This window comes from Xyrauchen texanus, chromosome 45 (assembly GCF_025860055.1).
Source record: "Xyrauchen texanus isolate HMW12.3.18 chromosome 45, RBS_HiC_50CHRs, whole genome shotgun sequence".
Classification (NCBI taxonomy): Eukaryota; Metazoa; Chordata; class Actinopteri; order Cypriniformes; family Catostomidae; genus Xyrauchen; species Xyrauchen texanus.
Genome location: NC_068320.1, coordinates 8,884,683 through 8,904,295, shown reverse-complemented (window position 1 = coordinate 8,904,295; position 19,613 = coordinate 8,884,683). Strand labels below are relative to the sequence as shown.

Here is a 19,613-nt window from a genome sequence, read left to right as displayed (position 1 = left end):
TAAACAGGAAAAAACTTATCTAGACTATATATGATTATACTTGAAAATGGTTTGATATAATATTAGTACTTTCAAAACACGAGCATGTTTTTTTTCCATATCGCCCAGTCCTACCTCATTGACATTGGCAGACACAACAGTGATCAGAGGAAAGAGGTTTATCTGCCTTAGTAGACTGACACATGCTTGCTGCTCACAATCAGCAGGAAGTAAAATGCAAGTTATTATGACAAATAAGGATTATCATGCATGCGTGGAAATGCATGTGCAGTATTTTAGCGATACACTGCAGGGCTGCTGTCTGCTGGCACGTGTTCATCAGATATCTGAGCTCGCTTTGGCAGCATGTCCTCAGAAACAGGATCCGTTGCTATGGCATGATGAGAGATTGGTCTCAAGCATGCACGCATGCGGATGCATGTGTTATCGCATGTATCAAACAGAAAATAGCAAGATGAGTGTAACTTTGCAATTGGTCACATATTAACATCTCCTCTTTTGTTAATTTTCTGGAATATAAAACTGGCTCACAAATGGTTCCTCTAGTGGCCACATTTATTTTGCTGTATTAAGATCTCTACCAGGTTGCATGAGTCCTCGAGTGCGGTTTTCAGTGTTGCTCATTACACATTTTTTGTTACGAAAACATAGACTGGCATTTTCAGAGTCTGTGGTTTAATATTCCAGCACCGCTTTTCAGAATTCTTCAGTTAAAGGTGTGATAGTGTTTAAATGAAGTTCCAAACATAAGTTTGGGAGGAGCTTGTTCATCTAGGCCTGCCAATCATATCTCAAGGATATACACTAACTGAGCACTTCATTAGGAACACTTGTACACCTACATATTCATGCAATTATCTAATCAACCAGTCATGTGGCAGCAATGGAATGCATTAAATCATGCATGTACGGGTCAGGAGCTTCAGTTAATGTTCATATCAACCATCAGAATGGGGAACAATTTGGCGTTTTGACCGTGGCATGATTGTTGTGCTAGACGGGCTGGTTTGAGTATTTCAGTAACTGCTGATCTCCTGGGATTTTCAAACACCACAGTCTCTATAATTTACTCAGAATGGTGCCAAAAACAAAAAAACATCCAGTGAGTGTCAGGTCTGCAGATGGATATGCCTTGTTGATGAGAGAGGTCAACGGAGAATTTTCAGACTTGTTCGAGCAGACAGAAAGGCTACAGTAACTCAGATAACCACTCTGTACAATTGTAATGAGTAGAACAGCATCTCAGAATGCACAACATGTCAAACCATGAGGAGGATGGGCTACAACAGTAGAAAACTACATCGGGAGCAGCTCCGTTATGTACAGCACGGCAAAGTCTAATGACCTTAATGTGTTCCAGGAATATATGAACCAGTGAACTTGTGAAGTGCTTAAAAACAGTTGGATGGAAATTACATTTCTGTTTTGTTTTCCATGGGAGAAGCTGTTTTGACACTCAGTGCTGCTGAGAACAGGTAGTAAAACAAACACACAGGGTACAAAGACACTGGGGCTTTAACAGGAGTCAGGAATGACAAAGAAAAACAGAAAATACAGAGGACCTTTTGGTGTATACCAGAGTCCATTTGTTGTGAATTTGGTTTGTTTGGTTGGTGTGAAAGTGGTTTTCCGAATTAGTGTGTGCACCAACGAATGTGTGTACATTTCAGGGTGTCATTCATTTGAACTCCGGTACAGTTTGTAGCTGATATGAATGCAATCTGTCCTAAATGATGGAAGTAAACCGCTATTGATGATGTATAATTTGCATTTTGGTGGTAAATCCAACGTAGGGTTGGGCGATAAAATGATATAGATATTTATCAGAAGAAAAAAAATTCTATATCAATGCTAAACTGTAGCATGCTTGAGTAATTGCTTGAGTAATTTTGTATATTTAACCTATGTTCTACAGCTATACAATCAGATCAGGTATGTGTCACTAAAAAACCCAAGCAGTTTGGCAAAGTTAAACACACAACTACATAGCAAACTGTATCACAGTCAGGAAGTCAGCTTGTTGGGAAGTATAAGCAGGCTGCCTTGCTGTCATGGAAACCAGTAGGTAGCAGCTAGTTTTCCGGCTTATTTAACATCGTTGTGTACCCAACAAGACAGCACTGACAATGCGATACAGCTATCGACTGAACAGAACAACAACTCCGACATCAATGCCATTTCTGTTTATTTCTGTACTATTTAGTTAAAAAAAATTAATAGCGCTGTCACAGGCATGAAAGTGTTTCTTCTTCTTGTGCTGTTTATTGGCGATCGGCAATCCAATTTATGGGGCTTTACCGCCACCTACTTAGTCAAACGTCTGCTGAAGGTAGCTTACCATTTGGAGTTTACCTGCCATATTGCCCAGCCCTAATCCAGCAGAACTAAACCACTGATAAAACAATGAAGAATGCATCTTCTCGTCCTGAGTCGTTATGTATTAGACTGATCTCCCGCTAAAATCAGTGACAGGAGGTTGGATGTATTATCTACTAAAATCAGTGCTTTACGTGCTCAGCTTTCTGAGTTTTCTGCTAGGCCTGTGGGTCTCATCCGAGTGAATATATTAAATCAGCAGTGGTTGTTATTGAAGTTCATCAGAAGTGTACAATTACAGTTAGAATGGTTGTTACACAGCTGATTCCTGTTCAACTGTTCTGACTTTGACAGGTGCTGGGGAGTCTGGCAAGAGTACAATAGTCAAACAAATGAAGTAAGTGTCTTATTTTTATTTTCTACTCTAAATCCACTGCAGTTTTATGATGAATATCATTTATTCATCACTCACCTCTTTCTCTCTCTCTTTCTAGAATTATTCATGAAGCTGGCTACTCGGAGGAAGAGTGCAAACAGTACAAAGCTGTCGTCTACAGCAACACTATTCAGTCTATTATTGCCATCATCCGTGCCATGGGGCGACTCAAGGTTGACTTCGGGGATGCGGCACGTGCGGTGAGTCTGTGCACTTCATATTGCCCAATCAATTTTTGTCCATTTACTGTAAATATGAAGATTATGACTACAGCCAAGACAAATGACTAGTTATGCATGCAAAGATGACAACTTCAGAGAAAATACAAAAAAAATCTGATTTGTCTAATTAATTAATCTATTAATTTAATTAACGTTTGGTTTAATTAATACCTTGATGTGAATCATTTGAATCAGTGTAGTAAAATATGGTGTATTCAGAGTATAATTAAGGCCTACATGTGCTGTAATCTATTAATATTTTATATAAATAATTACATAAGTAAATAGAATTTTATATAGATACAATTTTTGTTTAAAAATATTTTACTAGATTAGGTTTATTGATGAGAAAAAAAAACTATCTGCAACAATCAAATTTTTTATTGGCCAATAACCAATATTTCCAAATTGCAAATATCAGCACTGATTAATCAGTAAAACTGACAGTACTGTATATAAACTAGAGGTAGAACGATATATTGTGAAACAGTTATAGACCAATAACCGGTAAAACCAATATATCTGTCTACCTCTAGTTTCTACAGTATATAGTGAGTACAGTATATATACTCAACTATCAGCACCGATTAATCGATAGAACCGATATGTTGATCTACCTCTAGTTTATGGTATGTAAATGCCAATAGTTGCTTTTTGGTACTATTGGTTATTGGCAAAAAATATGCAGATTGTTGCCGATAGTTTTTAGTTTTATTTCTCATCAATAAACCTCATCTGGTAAAATATATTTCAATGAAACTTTTTATCTGTTGAATATATAGGCTATAAAAAGCTTTATTTGTTAAATACATATAAAGTATTATAATGAAGGCAAGTCTCTCATTCCAAAATAAGACTCCCTGGTATATTTGGGCTTGTTAATAGTTAAAAGTCCCACCGTATACACCAGATCTTATTATTATTATAATTTATTTATTTATATCCCCTTCCCTAATTTGGAATGCCCAATTCCCAATGTGCTCTAAGTCCTCGTGGTGGCATAGTGGCTCGCCTCAATCTGGTGGCGAATGACGAGTTTCAGTTGCCTCTGTGTCTGAGACATCAGTCTGTGCATCTTATCACGTGGCTTGTTTAGTGCGTTACAGCGGAGACATAGCGTGTGTGGAGGCCCGCTATTCACGCACAGCTCACCACACACCCCACAGAGCGAAAACCACACATTATAGTGACCACGAGGAGGTTACCCCATGTGACTCTACCCTCCTTAGCAACCGGGCCAATTTGGTTGCTTAGTAGAACTGGCTGGAGTCACTCAGCACACCCTGGCTCCAGGGGTGGTAGTCAGCGTCAATACTCACTGAGCTACCCAGGCCCCCTCTTATTATTATTATTATTATTATTTTTGGTTATTATTGGGATTCTGGTTGCACAATAAACAGATTTTGGGATTTTATTCATTATGGAGCCTCAACGCCTTTGCACTTCATAGAATTTATTTTTATAAAAATGAATTATTTAATTCGAAAAAACTATTGGTTGATTACTAGGTTATCAGCCTTTGCACCATCTTGGCTATCGGTATCGGCAAAATCCACTAATAGTTGACCTCCTAATATAAACAGTCTGAATTTGACTGAATATACATTTCTCATGATCTTAGAAACCTTTTAATCAACCGTTTAATGCTTAAATGCTTGAAATTAGTTTTGTAAACAAATGTGAATTATGCCCATGTATGTGCTGCTTTACCAAACTAACAATTTAATTAGAGACAAAAAATAGTAATAATAAAGAATGAGTAGGTGTGTCCTAACTTTTTATCCTAACCCTCTCTATGTCTCAGGATGATGCAAGACAGTTGTTTGTGTTGGCGGGCAGTGCTGAGGAAGGCTTCATGACAGCAGAGCTTGCTGGTGTGATCAAGCGTCTTTGGAAAGATGGAGGAGTGCAGGCCTGTTTCAGCCGATCCAGAGAGTACCAGCTAAACGACTCTGCAGCATAGTATGTATCTCTCGCTCTCTCTCTTCCTGTTTAACTGCATTCGTTTATGTCCACTGCTTCCCATAAACTGTGCCCACAGTGTCGTAGCTTGAAAAGGCAAATTACCTCAAACAAAACAAAAATTATTGGTGAGATCTCAGTTGTTTCACTTAAAATTAAATTTGCTGTAGTCAACTCGAACCATAGTAATCTCACATGTGCTTATACTATTTTCAGAAGAGATCTCAACAATGTCTCATACTGCAAGAGGGGAACTGGCTCCTGCAGCGGTGTTTAGTTTCTCTCAATGTTTTATTTTTATTGAGTTTTAGGTTCCTTGCCAAAGTTGCCTTTGGGTTGATCACTGGGGAGCTAAAGACATATCATATTTAAAGCATGATTTTCAATAACGTTTCATTTGAACTGCTCAATGAGGAATTCTAAGACATTACAGACATTAGTTCTGCATAATTTTCTGCAAAGCTGCTTTAACATGTATGTGTTGTGAAAAGCGCTATACAAATATCTATAAAAAATGAGTTACTGTGCTTGGAATTACCAAGATATTTAAGTCTGCAATCAAAAGTTTCAATATAAACTCAGACATCTCTCAGCTAATACTTCCAATACAACATTATCTGAGATATGCTTTCCACATTACTGTAATTTAATAGCTGCATATTGTTAATGTCAGTGTTTCTCAAGTTTTTTCAAGCCCCCCTCAGAAACATGAAATCTTTTGCCCACTCCATAATCGTTCGCTACCACAACAACAGCTAATACTAATTTGTTAAGGAATTAAATATTGTTTCAAGTTCAAGTACTATTAAAGATAAGCAAAGAGTCAGTTTAAAAATCAGAACAAATAAACAAATCACAAGCATTAGAAACTAATTTTAAATAGTGCTACAAAGGGGGGCTGGGTAGTTCAGCGAGCCAAGACGCTGACTACCACACCTGGAGTCACGAGTTTGAATCCAGGACGTGCTGAGTGACTCCAGCCAGGTCTCCTGTTGAACCAAATTGGCCCGGTTGCTAGGGAGGGTATATTTGCATGGGATAACCTTCTCGTGGTCGCTATAATGTGGTTCGCTCTCGGTGGGGCACGTGGTGAGTTGTGCGTGGATGCTGTGGTGGATGGCATGAAGCCTCCTCAAGTGCCATGTCTCTGCGGGAAGGCGCTCAACAAGCCACATGATAAGATGCGCGGACTGACGGTCTCACATGCGGAGGCAACTGAGATTCGTCCTCCGCCACCCGGATTGAGGCGAGTCACTACACCACCATGAGGACTTAGAGCGCATTGGGAATTGGGCATACCAAATTGGGGAGGTGGGAATAATTTTACAAAAGAATATAAATTAAGAAAACACTATCAAGTATTCGAGTAAATTCAGAATGAATTGTATTGAACTGTCTCCATGTCCACACTGATATGTTTTAGTTTGAAAACGCATCTTTTTCTCTGTTTTGGCCTTCCGTCCACACTGAGACGGCATTTTTGAAATTGAAAACGGAGCTACCAAGTGGATTAATCTGAAATCACTGTCTTTGTGTTGTAGTGTGGATAGAAAAAATGGAGATATATGAAAACAATGTTGTATTTGTTGTCATTTGATGCAGTCATGAGACCCATTCAACCCCTAAACAATCAAGATGGCGGCCCATTTTGAAGCGACATCGTTGTGCCTGCTATTCACTTTGATAGCGTTGTTATGAATTCCTTGAAAAGCAAGGGGAAGTTTACTCAGAATTGCTGTCCGGCAACGGAATACAAGGACAATTGCATTTCAGACAGGACATGGAACCGCTATTTTTTGCATGTGCAGTAAGAGGATTTAAGCATTTTCATATGTTTCAGTGTGGACAAGAAACTTGGAAAATGCTTGAAAATGGCAGTGTGGAATGAGAGTAGTTTAGAAAATGAAGACGCTGTTTTCAAATGTATCCGAATTAATGTGGATGTTGCCTTTGACATAAAACTACTTATATTACTGGCCTTCACTGTATGATTATAATACACTAAGAAGATCGCCACTAAAATAATCTAGCCAAGAGCAGAGAGTGGTTTTCTAGTTTTCTTGTTATTGTTGTTTGATTAATATTAATGACACACTAGACAGTGGCAGATCTAGGCTGCATTACACAAGATATTTGAATACAAATCTGCTTTCTTGTCCCAAAACATTTACTTTAGACATAAATGACTGTGGTTACATTAAAACCTCGCCAAGATGAGCATTTTGATAACATTTTCACATGTATTTGACCATTTAGGCACGAATCCGCATTAGCAGATACAGCACACGGCCGCAGAACCGAGGAAATAAAAAGTCAATCTTTAAGATTCTCGTCGTAAACTCAAAACATGTATGCGCATTCGGACCAGCCTTCTGAAGCGAAATTATGTGGTTGAGAAACAAATAATTGCTGTGTGAAAAGTGTCCTTTTTAACTATAAATTCTCCTCCGTGCCCAGTAGGTGGCGATATGCGCGAAGAACTTCTGAAGCTGAGCTGAGATATTCTTCTTAAAATCTTTGTGTTTAGCAGAAGAAAGAAAGTAATACACATTTGGGATGTCATGAGGGAAAGTAAATGACAAGAGAAGTTTTATTTTTGGGTGAACAATTCTTTTAAATGAACAAGCTTTTGCGTCCATCTGCACTGTTATAAAGTGTTTTCTCTACGTAAAGATTAGCTTGACTCTCACCTGTTTGGTTGCTCATCCATCCATCCATTCTTTGTTTTTGTTTTTCTCGCCCACTGAACATATCAACTGCTGCCAACACAGCAAGTTCAAACAGCTGTTTGCGGTACATGGAGCTCTAATGTCTTACCAATTCCAGAGATTCACTGTTTGAGCCATCAATGAGCATGTAAATATTTGCCATATGTAACTGTATGCCTAGCGTGTAGTTACCCTTGTCTCCGAAAACCTGCCCACCCGAGACAAGCCACATGCATACAATGTTGACTTAACACACAAATAAAACAGGAGTGTACCACATGCCACTGCTGAGGCATGCAAATATCTGTGGGTGCGTGTTTGTACAAAAACATTACGTTAAAGTTATGAGTAACAGATAGAAATTACGTAGTGTACTCAGAAATTCCTGCTTCCCTTAAATCAAATATTAATGTCACTGACTGTTGCTCACCAATGATTGTGTGGGGTAGCCCAGAGGAAAATTTGATTGCTCAGACAACAAAATGAAATTCTTAGTTATGTTTTATTTAAGTACCAACTTTGACTAGCGTATGCAGTTTTGCTTATGTTTAAGCTGTTACTAAGCATTACCAAATCGCAAACTAACTTGTTGGCAGTCACGCACTGTCAGTCGTGGTTGACCAAGTGGCCAATTGGCAGGCCTTACAACACAGTGTTTGTTTTTCAGGAAACGTTCCTGCTGACTCTTGTGCAATTGTTTGAGGGGGGTTGTGCATCCACGTGCTTGTGTGTGTGTGTGTGTGTGTGCACAAAACACAGTAACTGTGTTTCACTGAAGGGGAATTACTGCAGATTTGAGGAGTGGAATTTTAATCCTGACCTTTGCCCAGGGCCTGGGGAAAGCATGTCTACTTCTGTCCCCAAGTCTCATGGGAGACTGAGCCTGGACATCAGGGTCATAAACAAAGAGATTTACTGTAACCACATGGAGTATACTCAGGCCTTTTCATTTTATTTGAACTAACCCTGCCTGCCCTATTATATACCCACAGTTACCTGAATGATTTGGACAGAATTTCGCAGGCCACTTATATACCCACCCAACAGGATGTTCTGAGGACCAGAGTCAAAACAACAGGCATCGTAGAGACACACTTCACTTTCAAAGATCTGCACTTCAAGTGAGCACTAAAAGTTTAAATTGTTAAATATCTTATAAAGTTCCATCAACTTTAGGGGTTAATTTCATTAATATGTATCATTATATATGTGTGTGTGTGTATATATATATATATATATATATAGAGAGGGAGAGAGAGAGAGAGAGAGAGAGTATACATTATACAGTATATATATATATATATATATATATATATATATATATATATATATATATATCACACACACACACACACACTGGTGGCCAAAAGTTTGGAATAATATACAGATTTTGCTCTTATGGAAAGAAATTGGTACTTTTATTCACCAAAGTGGCATTCAACTGATCACAATGTATAGTCAGGACATTAATAACATAAAAAATTACTATTACAATTTGAACTTCTTAAACTACTTCAAAGATTTCTCATAAAAAAATCCTCCACTAGCAGCAATAACAGCTTTGCAGATTCTTGGCATTCTAGCTGTTAGTTTGTCCAGATACTCAGGTGACCTTTCACCCCACTCTTCCTGTAGCACTTGCCATAGATGTGTCTGTCTTGTCGGGCACTTTGCACGCACCTTACAGTCTAGCTGATCCCACAAAAGCTCAATGGAGTTAAGATCCATAACACTCTTTTCCAATTATCTGTTGTCCAATGTCTGTGTTTCTTTGCCCACTCGAACCTTTTCTTTTTGTTTTTCTGTTTCAAAAGTGCCTTTTTCTTTGCAATTCTTCCCATAAGTCCCCATGAGTCTTCTCTTTACTGTTGTACATGAAACTGGTGTTGAGCGGGTAGAATTCAATGAAGCTGTCAGCTGAGGACATGTGAGGTGTCTATTTCTCAAACTAGAGACTCTGACGTACTTTTCCTCTTGTTTAGTTGTACATCTGTCCTTCCACATCTCTTTCTGTCCTTGTTAGAGCCAGTTGTCCTCTGTCTTTGAAGACTGTAGAGTACATCTTTGTATGAAATCTTCAGTTTTTTGGCAATTTCAAGCATTGTATATCCTTCATTCCTCAAAACAATGATTGACTGACGAGTTTCTTGAGAAAGCTGTTTCTTTTTTGACCCAATATTGACCTTAAGACATGCCAGTCTGTTGCATACTGTAGCAACTCAAAGACAAACACAAAGACAATGTTAAGCTTCATTTAACAAACCAAATGGCTTTCAATTTTGTTTGATATAATGGCAAGTGATTTTCTAATACCAAATTAGCAATTTAGCACGATTACTCAAGGATAAGGTTGCTGGAAATGGGGTCTGTCTAGAGTTGATCAAAAATTACTTTTTTCAAATAGTGAAGGTGTTGTTTTTTACATCTTGAATATACTTTGTGAACAGTTGAATGATGCTTTGGTGAATTAAATTCCAATTTCTTCCGAAACAGCAAAGCTGTACATTATTCCAAACTTTTGGCCACCAGTGTATATGTATATATATATATATATATATATAGAGAGAGAGAGAGAGAGAGAGAGAGAGAGAGAGAGAGAGAGAGAGAGAGATAATTTTATATATAATGTATGTATATTATTTATGTAAAAAAATATATTAGTTTTATGTGTGTGTGCATGTTTATGTGGTTTACAAGGAAAATTTTGTAGGTTACAAACTGGTAATTACAAAAGTATTATGCTATAAATGTGGTTTATGAGGACATTTCTTGTGTCCCCATAATTTCAAAAACACATTAAAATGTAAAAATGCAGAAAGTTTTTTGTGAGGGGTTGTGTTAGGTTTAGGGGATAGAATCTATAGTTTGTACAGTATAAAATCATTATGTCTATGGAAAGTCCTCATAATGATAGGTAGACCAACATGTGTGTGTGTGTGTGTGTGTTGGAATTCACTTCCATTGTAAGTGCCTCACTGTCACCCAGATTTATGCAGATTTCTTTTTTTTTGGCAAGTCAAAATATATATTTGTTTTATAATCAATATTATGCCACAAATGCTGTCAATTGAGCTTAATTTGTATTACATTTTGAATATACCATTAATTGTCCCGAAATGGACTTTTAGGAAACCTAACCATAACTTTTTTTTTTGGTAAGATAGTATAAATGTTTTCTCTTTATTTTATTTCTACATTTTATCAGCCGATTCACCCATACTATTTTATGAGTTTTATTAAACCTCAGGTTTATAAACATAATCTGAAATGCATTTGCATATTCGCAGCTTGAACTTTTATGAAGCATTTTATATCAGCTTTATTAAGTTTAGGGGGATTCTTGCTACTACAGCACTGCGTACACAGGCTGTGCAACTGCAGTCATGCACAAGAGTGACAAAAACAGAAGCAGACAATGACAAGCAGAAGAAGTGTGAGTCTTAAGTTGGTAATTACTGCATTCAGACAGGAAGAGGAAGTACATGTGTGCAGTTTCATTGTCCATTTTTAGCTGGAAGACCTTTCAGAATTGAAAACTAGTGTATAAATTAGAGAGCCACAGTTGAGATATAAGCTCTACCTATGCATGCCATACCTATGTTTTTATGCTTAGATTTTTGGTCCTTCTGAGTTGTTTTTCAAACATGCATTAGATGGACATCTTTGACCGTTGTGCCACGTCATCCTTTTTTTCAGAGTCTCGCGTATGAGCCACACATTTTTGAGATGGTCTGTCAATTAAAAAACTTCAGCTTTTAAAAAATGCATCTCGAGACACCTGCTTTCTGTTCCATGCGTTGCTTTTAGCTTTTTATAACATAATAATGCAGGGTTTTGAGTCTTGTGTCTCTGCAGAACAAAAATGGGAGTTTCCAAACAGTGGCCGTTTTCAAACTAGGATGAGCATTTTTCAACCACTTTACACAATTTGCCTACTACACTGAGATACTCTACTTTCATTGCGTAGTTGAAAAATGCCCATTCTGGTTTGGAAATGCCCACTGATTAGTGCACTGAGATTCCTTACTTTCATTGGAGAGTAAAAAAAAGCCAACCCTGGTTCGTAAACGCCCACTGATTACTACATTAAAATTACCTACTCTCATTGGATAGTTAAAAACAAAAACGCCAATCCTGGTTTGGAAAACGCCACTGATTACTACATTGAGACTCTCTACTTTCAGTGGATAGTTAAAAAATTAAAAACACCCATCCTGGTTTGTAGATGCCAATTGATTACTACATTAAGATTCCCTACTACATTGGATAGTTAAAAAACGCTTATCCTAGTTTGGAAACGCACACTGATTTCTATATGAGATTCCCTACTTTCATTGGAAAAAACCTGTACTTAGGTCTGAATGGCTTAGTACTAGGGTTTAGACACAGAACTACGCAAATATGTATACACATACAAGATGTTTTGCTTGTATTGTTATCTTTGCAACAGCTTACATGTCTGTATGAACTTGTATGGGGTGATTTATATTACACAAGTAATTCTTTTTTTCAGGATGTTCGATGTGGGTGGTCAAAGGTCAGAGAGAAAGAAATGGATCCACTGTTTTGAAGGGGTGACTGCCATCATCTTCTGTGTGGCGCTGAGTGACTATGACCTTGTGCTAGCTGAAGATGAGGAGATGGTGCGAGAGTACTTACTGTTATCTAAAATCATACATCATTATAGTGCTTGCAAGACTGAGTTGTATCGAAACACCTCTTTTTCTTCTTCACAAATTTCTGCAGTTAATTCAGCTCAAGCTGCTTAACATACAGACTCATGCAGGATTACCAATGATCCTATTGTATATTGTACATTGTCCTTTTGTGTCAAGTATTTTTAAACAAGTATGCGGTAAATGGGGTGGGGTAAATCAGGCCTGACAAGAAAACCAATTAATGGTTTGCAAACAGGTATTGATCAGTTTAATGGTAAATGACAGAGGGCTAAAGAACATCTCCACATCCAGATTTTGAGCTGGTGTAGAAGGAAACTTGATACAAAGCACAGCATGTAGTCTTTAAATAATTGCTGTGTGAAAAGTGTAATTGTATGGTAAAGCATGTATGCTATTGTGTAACATTAAAGCCAAGGAACTGAATCAACACCCTTTTTTCTCTTTTTGCAAATGTTCCAGTTTTTTATGCCCTTATTTCTTCTATTCCATCACCCTCATGTTTCTCTCTCTTCAGAACCGAATGCATGAGAGCATGAAGCTGTTCGACAGCATTTGTAATAACAAGTGGTTCACAGACACCTCTATCATCCTGTTCTTGAATAAGAAGGATCTGTTTGAGGAGAAGATCAAGAAAAGTCCGCTCACCATCTGTTACCCTGAATACGCAGGTCAGACCGCAATCATGGTTTACTTTGTGATACTTGGCCATTTCTCACACTGAAAAAGTGGTAACCCGCAATTGTTACTTCAATGGTCCATTTCTACTTTTGAATTGGACTGCTTTGAATCAAACTGCACATTTGTTCGTTTAAAAAAATTGTACTATACAGGAATCATTGTTATTTGTCCTGGTAAATTTAAGAAAAAAGTATTTGTATCATTTTATTTGTATGGTATACTACTGAAATGACAAGAAATCAAATTAGTTAGTTCAGTCATGAAACTCTGAATTGTGCAAGCTGATTGGTTCTTTGATGTGAAATCGGGTAGCCAATCAACATTTAAATTTGCTCGGTTTGCAAGCCACTGAGTTTTTCTCTGAAACCCTCCTCCTCCCCATCTCCAACTATCTGTATCTGCTATATCATTGCATCACTCCACCACATTATTAACAGTGATTGAATTCAGATTACTGTGACACGCTCCATATTCCATTGTTGTCAGATATTTACATCGCACATCACATGAAATCACATCCTGGCCAAACCTTTCCATATAAGGACAAAGTTTCTTGTCCTTCCCACAGGGTCAAATACGTACGAGGAGGCAGCCGCCTACATTCAGTGTCAGTTCGAGGACCTGAACAAGCGAAAAGACACCAAGGAGATCTACACCCACTTCACCTGCGCCACCGACACCAAGAACGTGCAATTCGTTTTTGACGCGGTGACCGACGTCATCATCAAGAACAACCTGAAAGACTGCGGACTGTTCTAGAAGCTGGCTTTTATCTGGTGAGGTTCAGCTCCCTATATTTCATGTTTTCATGTTGGCGTGCTGCCCATGTAGAGTGTGTTTACTTGCAAAATATTTAATGGTCATGTAGCAAATGAAGGCCCAAGGCACATACTCGCCCTTAAGCCATCTTGAAACAAAATTACAGGACCAATGCTCATTTAAAGGTGTAGTATGTGGTTTTTTAGATGTTAAGATACGTTCTCTTATTCCAATTTAGAGTTATTATGAATAAGCCTGTCATAGGTCAAGTGAGCATTCTAAGAATGGAAACACAGTGGTTCTGTGGTGCTTTTAAAATAATGATCTGTTCATTTTAAATGTACATCATATCAATGTCTGGCTCAACCAATGGCTTTATTTTGTGTGACTATTTTTGTCACTATTTTTGTGTGAACAATGGAAGATGAGTGGGAGTGTTTGGGAAACAAGTTTGGAAACAATTGCTATTTTTGCAATTCCTTTGTTAAGGCTAGTGTTGCAGAAATTGCACACTTCACCTGTAAAGAACCCATGAAACCAAAATAGTAATTTGTGGCTTTTAGTCCATGTGTATTAAATGTGAGGGCATCATTTGATGTATCCTAAATACACTTTATGTAAATATGACTTGAGTATTTTCATTGGGCATCTTTTCCAATCAAGCTGTAATTTTGCCGACTTATACAAAAATAGAAACTGTTCTGTTTGTCTCTAACACCTCTTCTCTTATTTTATTTCAAGAAAAGTTTGAAATCTTTTGGTTTAAAAAAAAAAGTAACTTCTGGAACATGAAAATGAAGAAATACCCATTTATGCATTTACCATTAATACATTATTTCTCTTCTGAGAAAAGAAAAATATTGATGACTCATCTTGCACTCATGGGCATATACAATTTATTGTCCAATCAAATGCTGTATAGAATAAACATGCCACTCCCCAAATAGCTGCCACCGACTAGCAATAGCAAGTAGCAAATCATGGTTCATGGCTGTTATGTATTTAAAAAGGGGTGAACATTTCGAAATGTCTTGCCAAAACTTCGTTAATACGACATTCCTCAACAAAGGAAAGAAAACGGCACTCATTAAGCCATTTCATAGTGTCTTTAAAGTATGATGTTGTTTGTACTACTGAATTTACAATATATTGTTTAATTGTAATGCCTATGAAACTAATATGATATACTGAACTCTTTGTTTTTTCTCTTTAGGTCGAACTCAGCCAGTTTTGATGTGCATTTTGTTTGGAGAAAGATTGCAAGACTAAGTATGGAGAAAATTGGTCCTGGACCACTGCTGTACATTATGCCATTTTTGTCAGCTTTATTTATGGTTTTTGTCTTTGAAAATTAAAAAAGTAGCATTTAAAAAATGTATTGTGTCGAATGTTCGTTCAATCCTTGTGGCCATGTTGTCCCCACCCCCGACACAAGGTTGTTACTTTTTAAAAGAGGGATTTCGTTTTATTTTGCTTTCTTACATCAGAATTCCCTTTTACTTGTAATTTTACGTTTATTTTTTGTGGTAGTCACTATGGGGGGAGAGGAAGATTGTGCGACTCAATCCAGTGTGTTGGTTCTCGTGCCTTGGCATGTGTTACTTGCAGTCTTTGTCCATTTGCTTGGGTTTGTCTGCTGAATATCTCTCAAACATTATAAAAAATCTGAGTTTCATACTGGATGTTACTAATCTCCCTGAGAGCACAAATCCTCATATGCATAGAATGTGTGTGTTTGAGAGAGAGTATGTGTGTATCTGTTTGTGTGTTTGTGTATATATATATATATATATATATATATATATATATATATATATATATATATATATATACACACACATTTATAATATAGGCCAGTGTAGGGAAAGCTAATGGTTAATACAGTGAGCGGTGGTCCAAACCTCCAAAGTCTCCATGGCAACAAGAATTGAGCTACAGATGGAGACAAGTCCTGTTCCACTGTCAGACGCTGAGACATTCCACATGCAGGACATGGAATCTGTCTGTCAAGCACCTGTCATCAGACATTTTAAAGGCTTACAACTCAGAGAATGACACATCGTCGAGGAACGTCACGGAGTAGACAAATGGACTGAAAAGGTTTTCAAGATTTTGCAGTGAAACAATATTAAATGTCAGCAAACAGACATTTGAGGCAAGCGATACGGTTGATTGATTATGAAGAAAACTGCCACATCTGTCTGTGCGTTCTCCATGTTGGGGGAACATTTGTACACCCATTTCCCTTATTTTGCTAATAAAAAGCATTTTCTTCCTGAGTTGGACTGAACGTTTGTAGCCTTTATCTTCCTCTACTTGTCATCGTCCTCATCCTTTGGCTGCCACAAGAAAGGGACAATATCTTTTGACATTTGTGGACAAATTTGAAATCAAAAATGTTTTTGAGTATCGTGACGTGTCACTGTACTGATACTTTTCTATTGTGACAACCTTACTTGAGCTCTTTTTACTTAACCATCTAGAACACCATAGCAACACTGAGACATTTTTCTTTTGGTTTAACTTAATTCAATTGTGGGCACTGGGTTCACAATGAAAATTAGAGTTTAATTGATATTAAATAAAAATGCTCTACTCAAATAATTTGTGTTGTGTAAACCTAGATGAACTGAGCTAACCTAACAAAATGTTGATATGTTCAGATAACTCAGTTGAAACTTGCAGCTTGTTTGTAGCTAGCAACAAATACATGATCAAATATATATATATTTATATACATATATATATATATATATATATATATATATATATATATATATACACACACACACACACACACACATGCATACATAGACACAATTGGATTAAGTGAAAATAGAAGGATTATATATATGAAATTAAGTTAAAACCAAATGCTAAAGAATTCTGTATAATTTCATTTGAAATAAGCATATTGAGCAACCAGTAAAAATGATGTTGGGTGAGCACCATATGTTAGAAGTATGGATCCATTTAAACATTTCATAGCTATGTGATCATATCACTTTTTGATTACTATGTTGAATATTACTTGGACTTTACACATGTAACAAAGTTCTTAGGATGTGTGCAAGGATGAAGCGAGAGACAGCGACATTAAAGTCAAACAGGTAAATTTCGCTTTTCAGTGCAAACTCAGCACACACTCTCTGGCTACCGGTTCGCTCTTAAAACCCATCTCCACTCTCACTACAATGACAAACAGCTGTTAGAGACAATCATTGCCAGGTGATGATCCTTACCATTCTCATCTCCTGATTTCACACTCCATTCCCAATCCGGCGTTCAACCACACGACCACCACCACATGCCCCCATCAGCCGACTCAGGCCAGGGAGCCATCTGGCCTGCCCAGTACCTACCCCCCCACCTCGAACTTAATAGGCTGAAGAGCCAGATACCAATGGGTGATGCGTACATTGGTATCCTTCATGCAATGGAGCCACTGTAGCAGGGCGTGGTCCAAACAAAGGGTGAAAGCCCATCCCAGGAGGTAATACTGAAAGGTTTGGCAGACACTCCTTTATGGTGCTGTACCTCGCCGAAAGCTTCCAGCTGATTTACAGCACAGAGCACTCCTCCCCCTCCACCATACGGGACAACCCCCTGTCCATCGCGTCTGTCTGTACAACAAAAGGGAGAGAAAAATCAGGAGCATGTCACAACAGTCCACCACAAAGCATAGCTTTCACTGGAATAAAAGCCTGCTGGCATGGCTCCGAACACTGGACCAGGCCTGGGACTCCCTTAGTGAGATCGGTCAGCAGGCTGTGACATCAAAATAATTAGGCACAAACCTCCTATAATAGCCAGCCCCAGGAAATCTCTCCCCTCATTTTTGGTCTTGGGTCTTGGCACCTGCCTGTGACCCAAGTGGAAGCCCAGATTCCGTACCTCCACCCGTCCAATTGCACACTTCTAGGGTTTTGCCATGATTCCCGCCCTTCGCAACGACCACAGAACTACCCTCAGATGCTACATATGCTGCTGCCAATTATTACTGTATATAATGATGTCATCCAGATAAGCAGTGGCGTACGCAGAGTGTGGTCCGAGGACTCAGTCCATAAGTCACTGAAATGTAGCCTTATGGAACTCAATATGAGGGTCACAAATTGGTGTGAGCCAAACGGTATGGAAAAGGCCATTTTCTCATGGGACATTGTTAAACCTAGTGTCGAATAAAAGGGAGCCGCGCCCAACTGATTGAGCAGTTCATCAATACGAGGCATTGGATGTGTGTCAAATCAACACAGAACTGAATCAAACCGTCGCTCTTCGGCTTTTAATTGTTCTCAAACCACTTTTTTTTGTGCTCAGTTAACCGGTAGGAACGACTGCATACCACTACACCTGGGTTTGTTTCGATATGGTATTTTATGAGGTTTGCGTGATTGTGAAGGGGCGCGAACACATCCGAGAATTCTCTATGCTTTTGTCCCCATAATTAAATCATCAGTCACTACAGCATAATCATGGCTATCCCCATTCACACACCTTACCTTCACATTATGACTAGCACCCAAAGCCTTGTCTTGAACCAGGCATTGATGGATGGAGGTTTGGCTGTAAGCCGAATCTACCAAGGCCTGGTATGTACCCCCCTAAATACTCACAGGTATGCGGTACATCCCAGCTCAATTGGGGGCAGCCTGTGGTGAATCAGGAACCCAAACCAATGTTGTCTCCCTGGACAACAGCGGTAACAAGCAGATCGCCCACAGGCTGCTTGGTCAACTGCTTGCCACTGCAGTCAACTCAAAAAGCTCCAAGAAAGCCTCAGGATCATACTAGGGCCCTATATTGACCAGGGGAACATGGAGTGGGACAGTCGTGGGGTCCAGGGTCACAGAGGCCTGGAGGAGCGTGATGAATCGCTGCTCCTTCTCTGTGTGCAGCTCGAGGAGGGCTTGATACTGCGACTGGTGGATGCTAGTGAGGGTCATGAACATTTCCTCCAGAGGTGAGGCCTCCATGGTGGTGTTCTTCCTCCTTCAACTTCCCGGGTTTCAGCACCAGTGTAACAAAGTTCTTAGGATGGGTGTAAGGAGGAAGTGGGAGACTGCGAGATTAAACTCAAACAGGCAATTTATTTAAACAACAACTGAAACTATTTGCTTTTCAGCGCAAATTCAGCACACGCTCTTTCGGTGTCTGTCTGTGTGGGTAGCTCTCTCTCCTCACTGGCTTCCGGCTCACTCTTATAACCTGCCTCACTCTCACTGAAATTACAAACAGCTGTTAGAGACAACCATTGCCAGGTGATGATCCTTACCATTCTCATATCCTGATTTCGCTCTCCATTCCTAAGCCAGCACTCAATCACGCCTCCACCACCACAACGCAATATAATTATGTTCTCATCTCAGACATAAATGTATTAAGTTAAATTCAAATGTACTGGTTTAGTATTTTCAATAGAGCTACTTTTCCTTTTTTTTCAGTGAATGTCCCAGCAACCACACAGAACATCTTAGCAACTATATACAGCAGCAATACCAGCTACCAGTTTCAGCTAACTTACAGAAATTTCCTCACAATCATCGTCAGTCTTCATGAAACCCATTTTACTTCTGTTCATTCCACTTCTAGAATGTAAAATCTATTTTAAAAAATGTAGGACAGGATTTGATTTGATTTTATCCATCAAGAATGTATCAGATCATGAAAAAAGGGTGTTCCATACAGAATGTAACCAGGCATTGGTAAAACTAAATAGCTACAGTAAATTGGTACATTATCCAAAAGTACAAACACAATATTTTTTATTTCATATTGACTTTAAACCAAACAAAAAAGTAAGGCAGACAAAGTTTCATTTTATTATGTCACAGCTTTCAAGATAAAGCTGAAG

General features: G+C 38.4%; 1 protein-coding gene across 1 annotated transcript in view; it reads left to right on the top strand.

The window, feature by feature from the left end:
- LOC127637322 (guanine nucleotide-binding protein G(i) subunit alpha-1-like) overlaps nt 1-16,038 on the top strand; it is a 30,864-nt gene extending 14,826 nt beyond the window's left edge. Inside the window, exons 2-9 of the mRNA XM_052118331.1 lie at nt 2,671-2,713; nt 2,811-2,952; nt 4,778-4,935; nt 8,636-8,764; nt 12,157-12,286; nt 12,837-12,990; nt 13,569-13,776; nt 14,973-16,038. Coding sequence (XP_051974291.1) covers nt 2,671-2,713; nt 2,811-2,952; nt 4,778-4,935; nt 8,636-8,764; nt 12,157-12,286; nt 12,837-12,990; nt 13,569-13,759 — 947 coding nt within the window. The 3' untranslated portion in view covers nt 13,760-13,776; nt 14,973-16,038. The remainder of the gene's footprint in view (nt 1-2,670; nt 2,714-2,810; nt 2,953-4,777; nt 4,936-8,635; nt 8,765-12,156; nt 12,287-12,836; nt 12,991-13,568; nt 13,777-14,972) is intronic.
- The last annotated feature ends 3,575 nt before the right edge of the window (nt 16,039-19,613 follow it).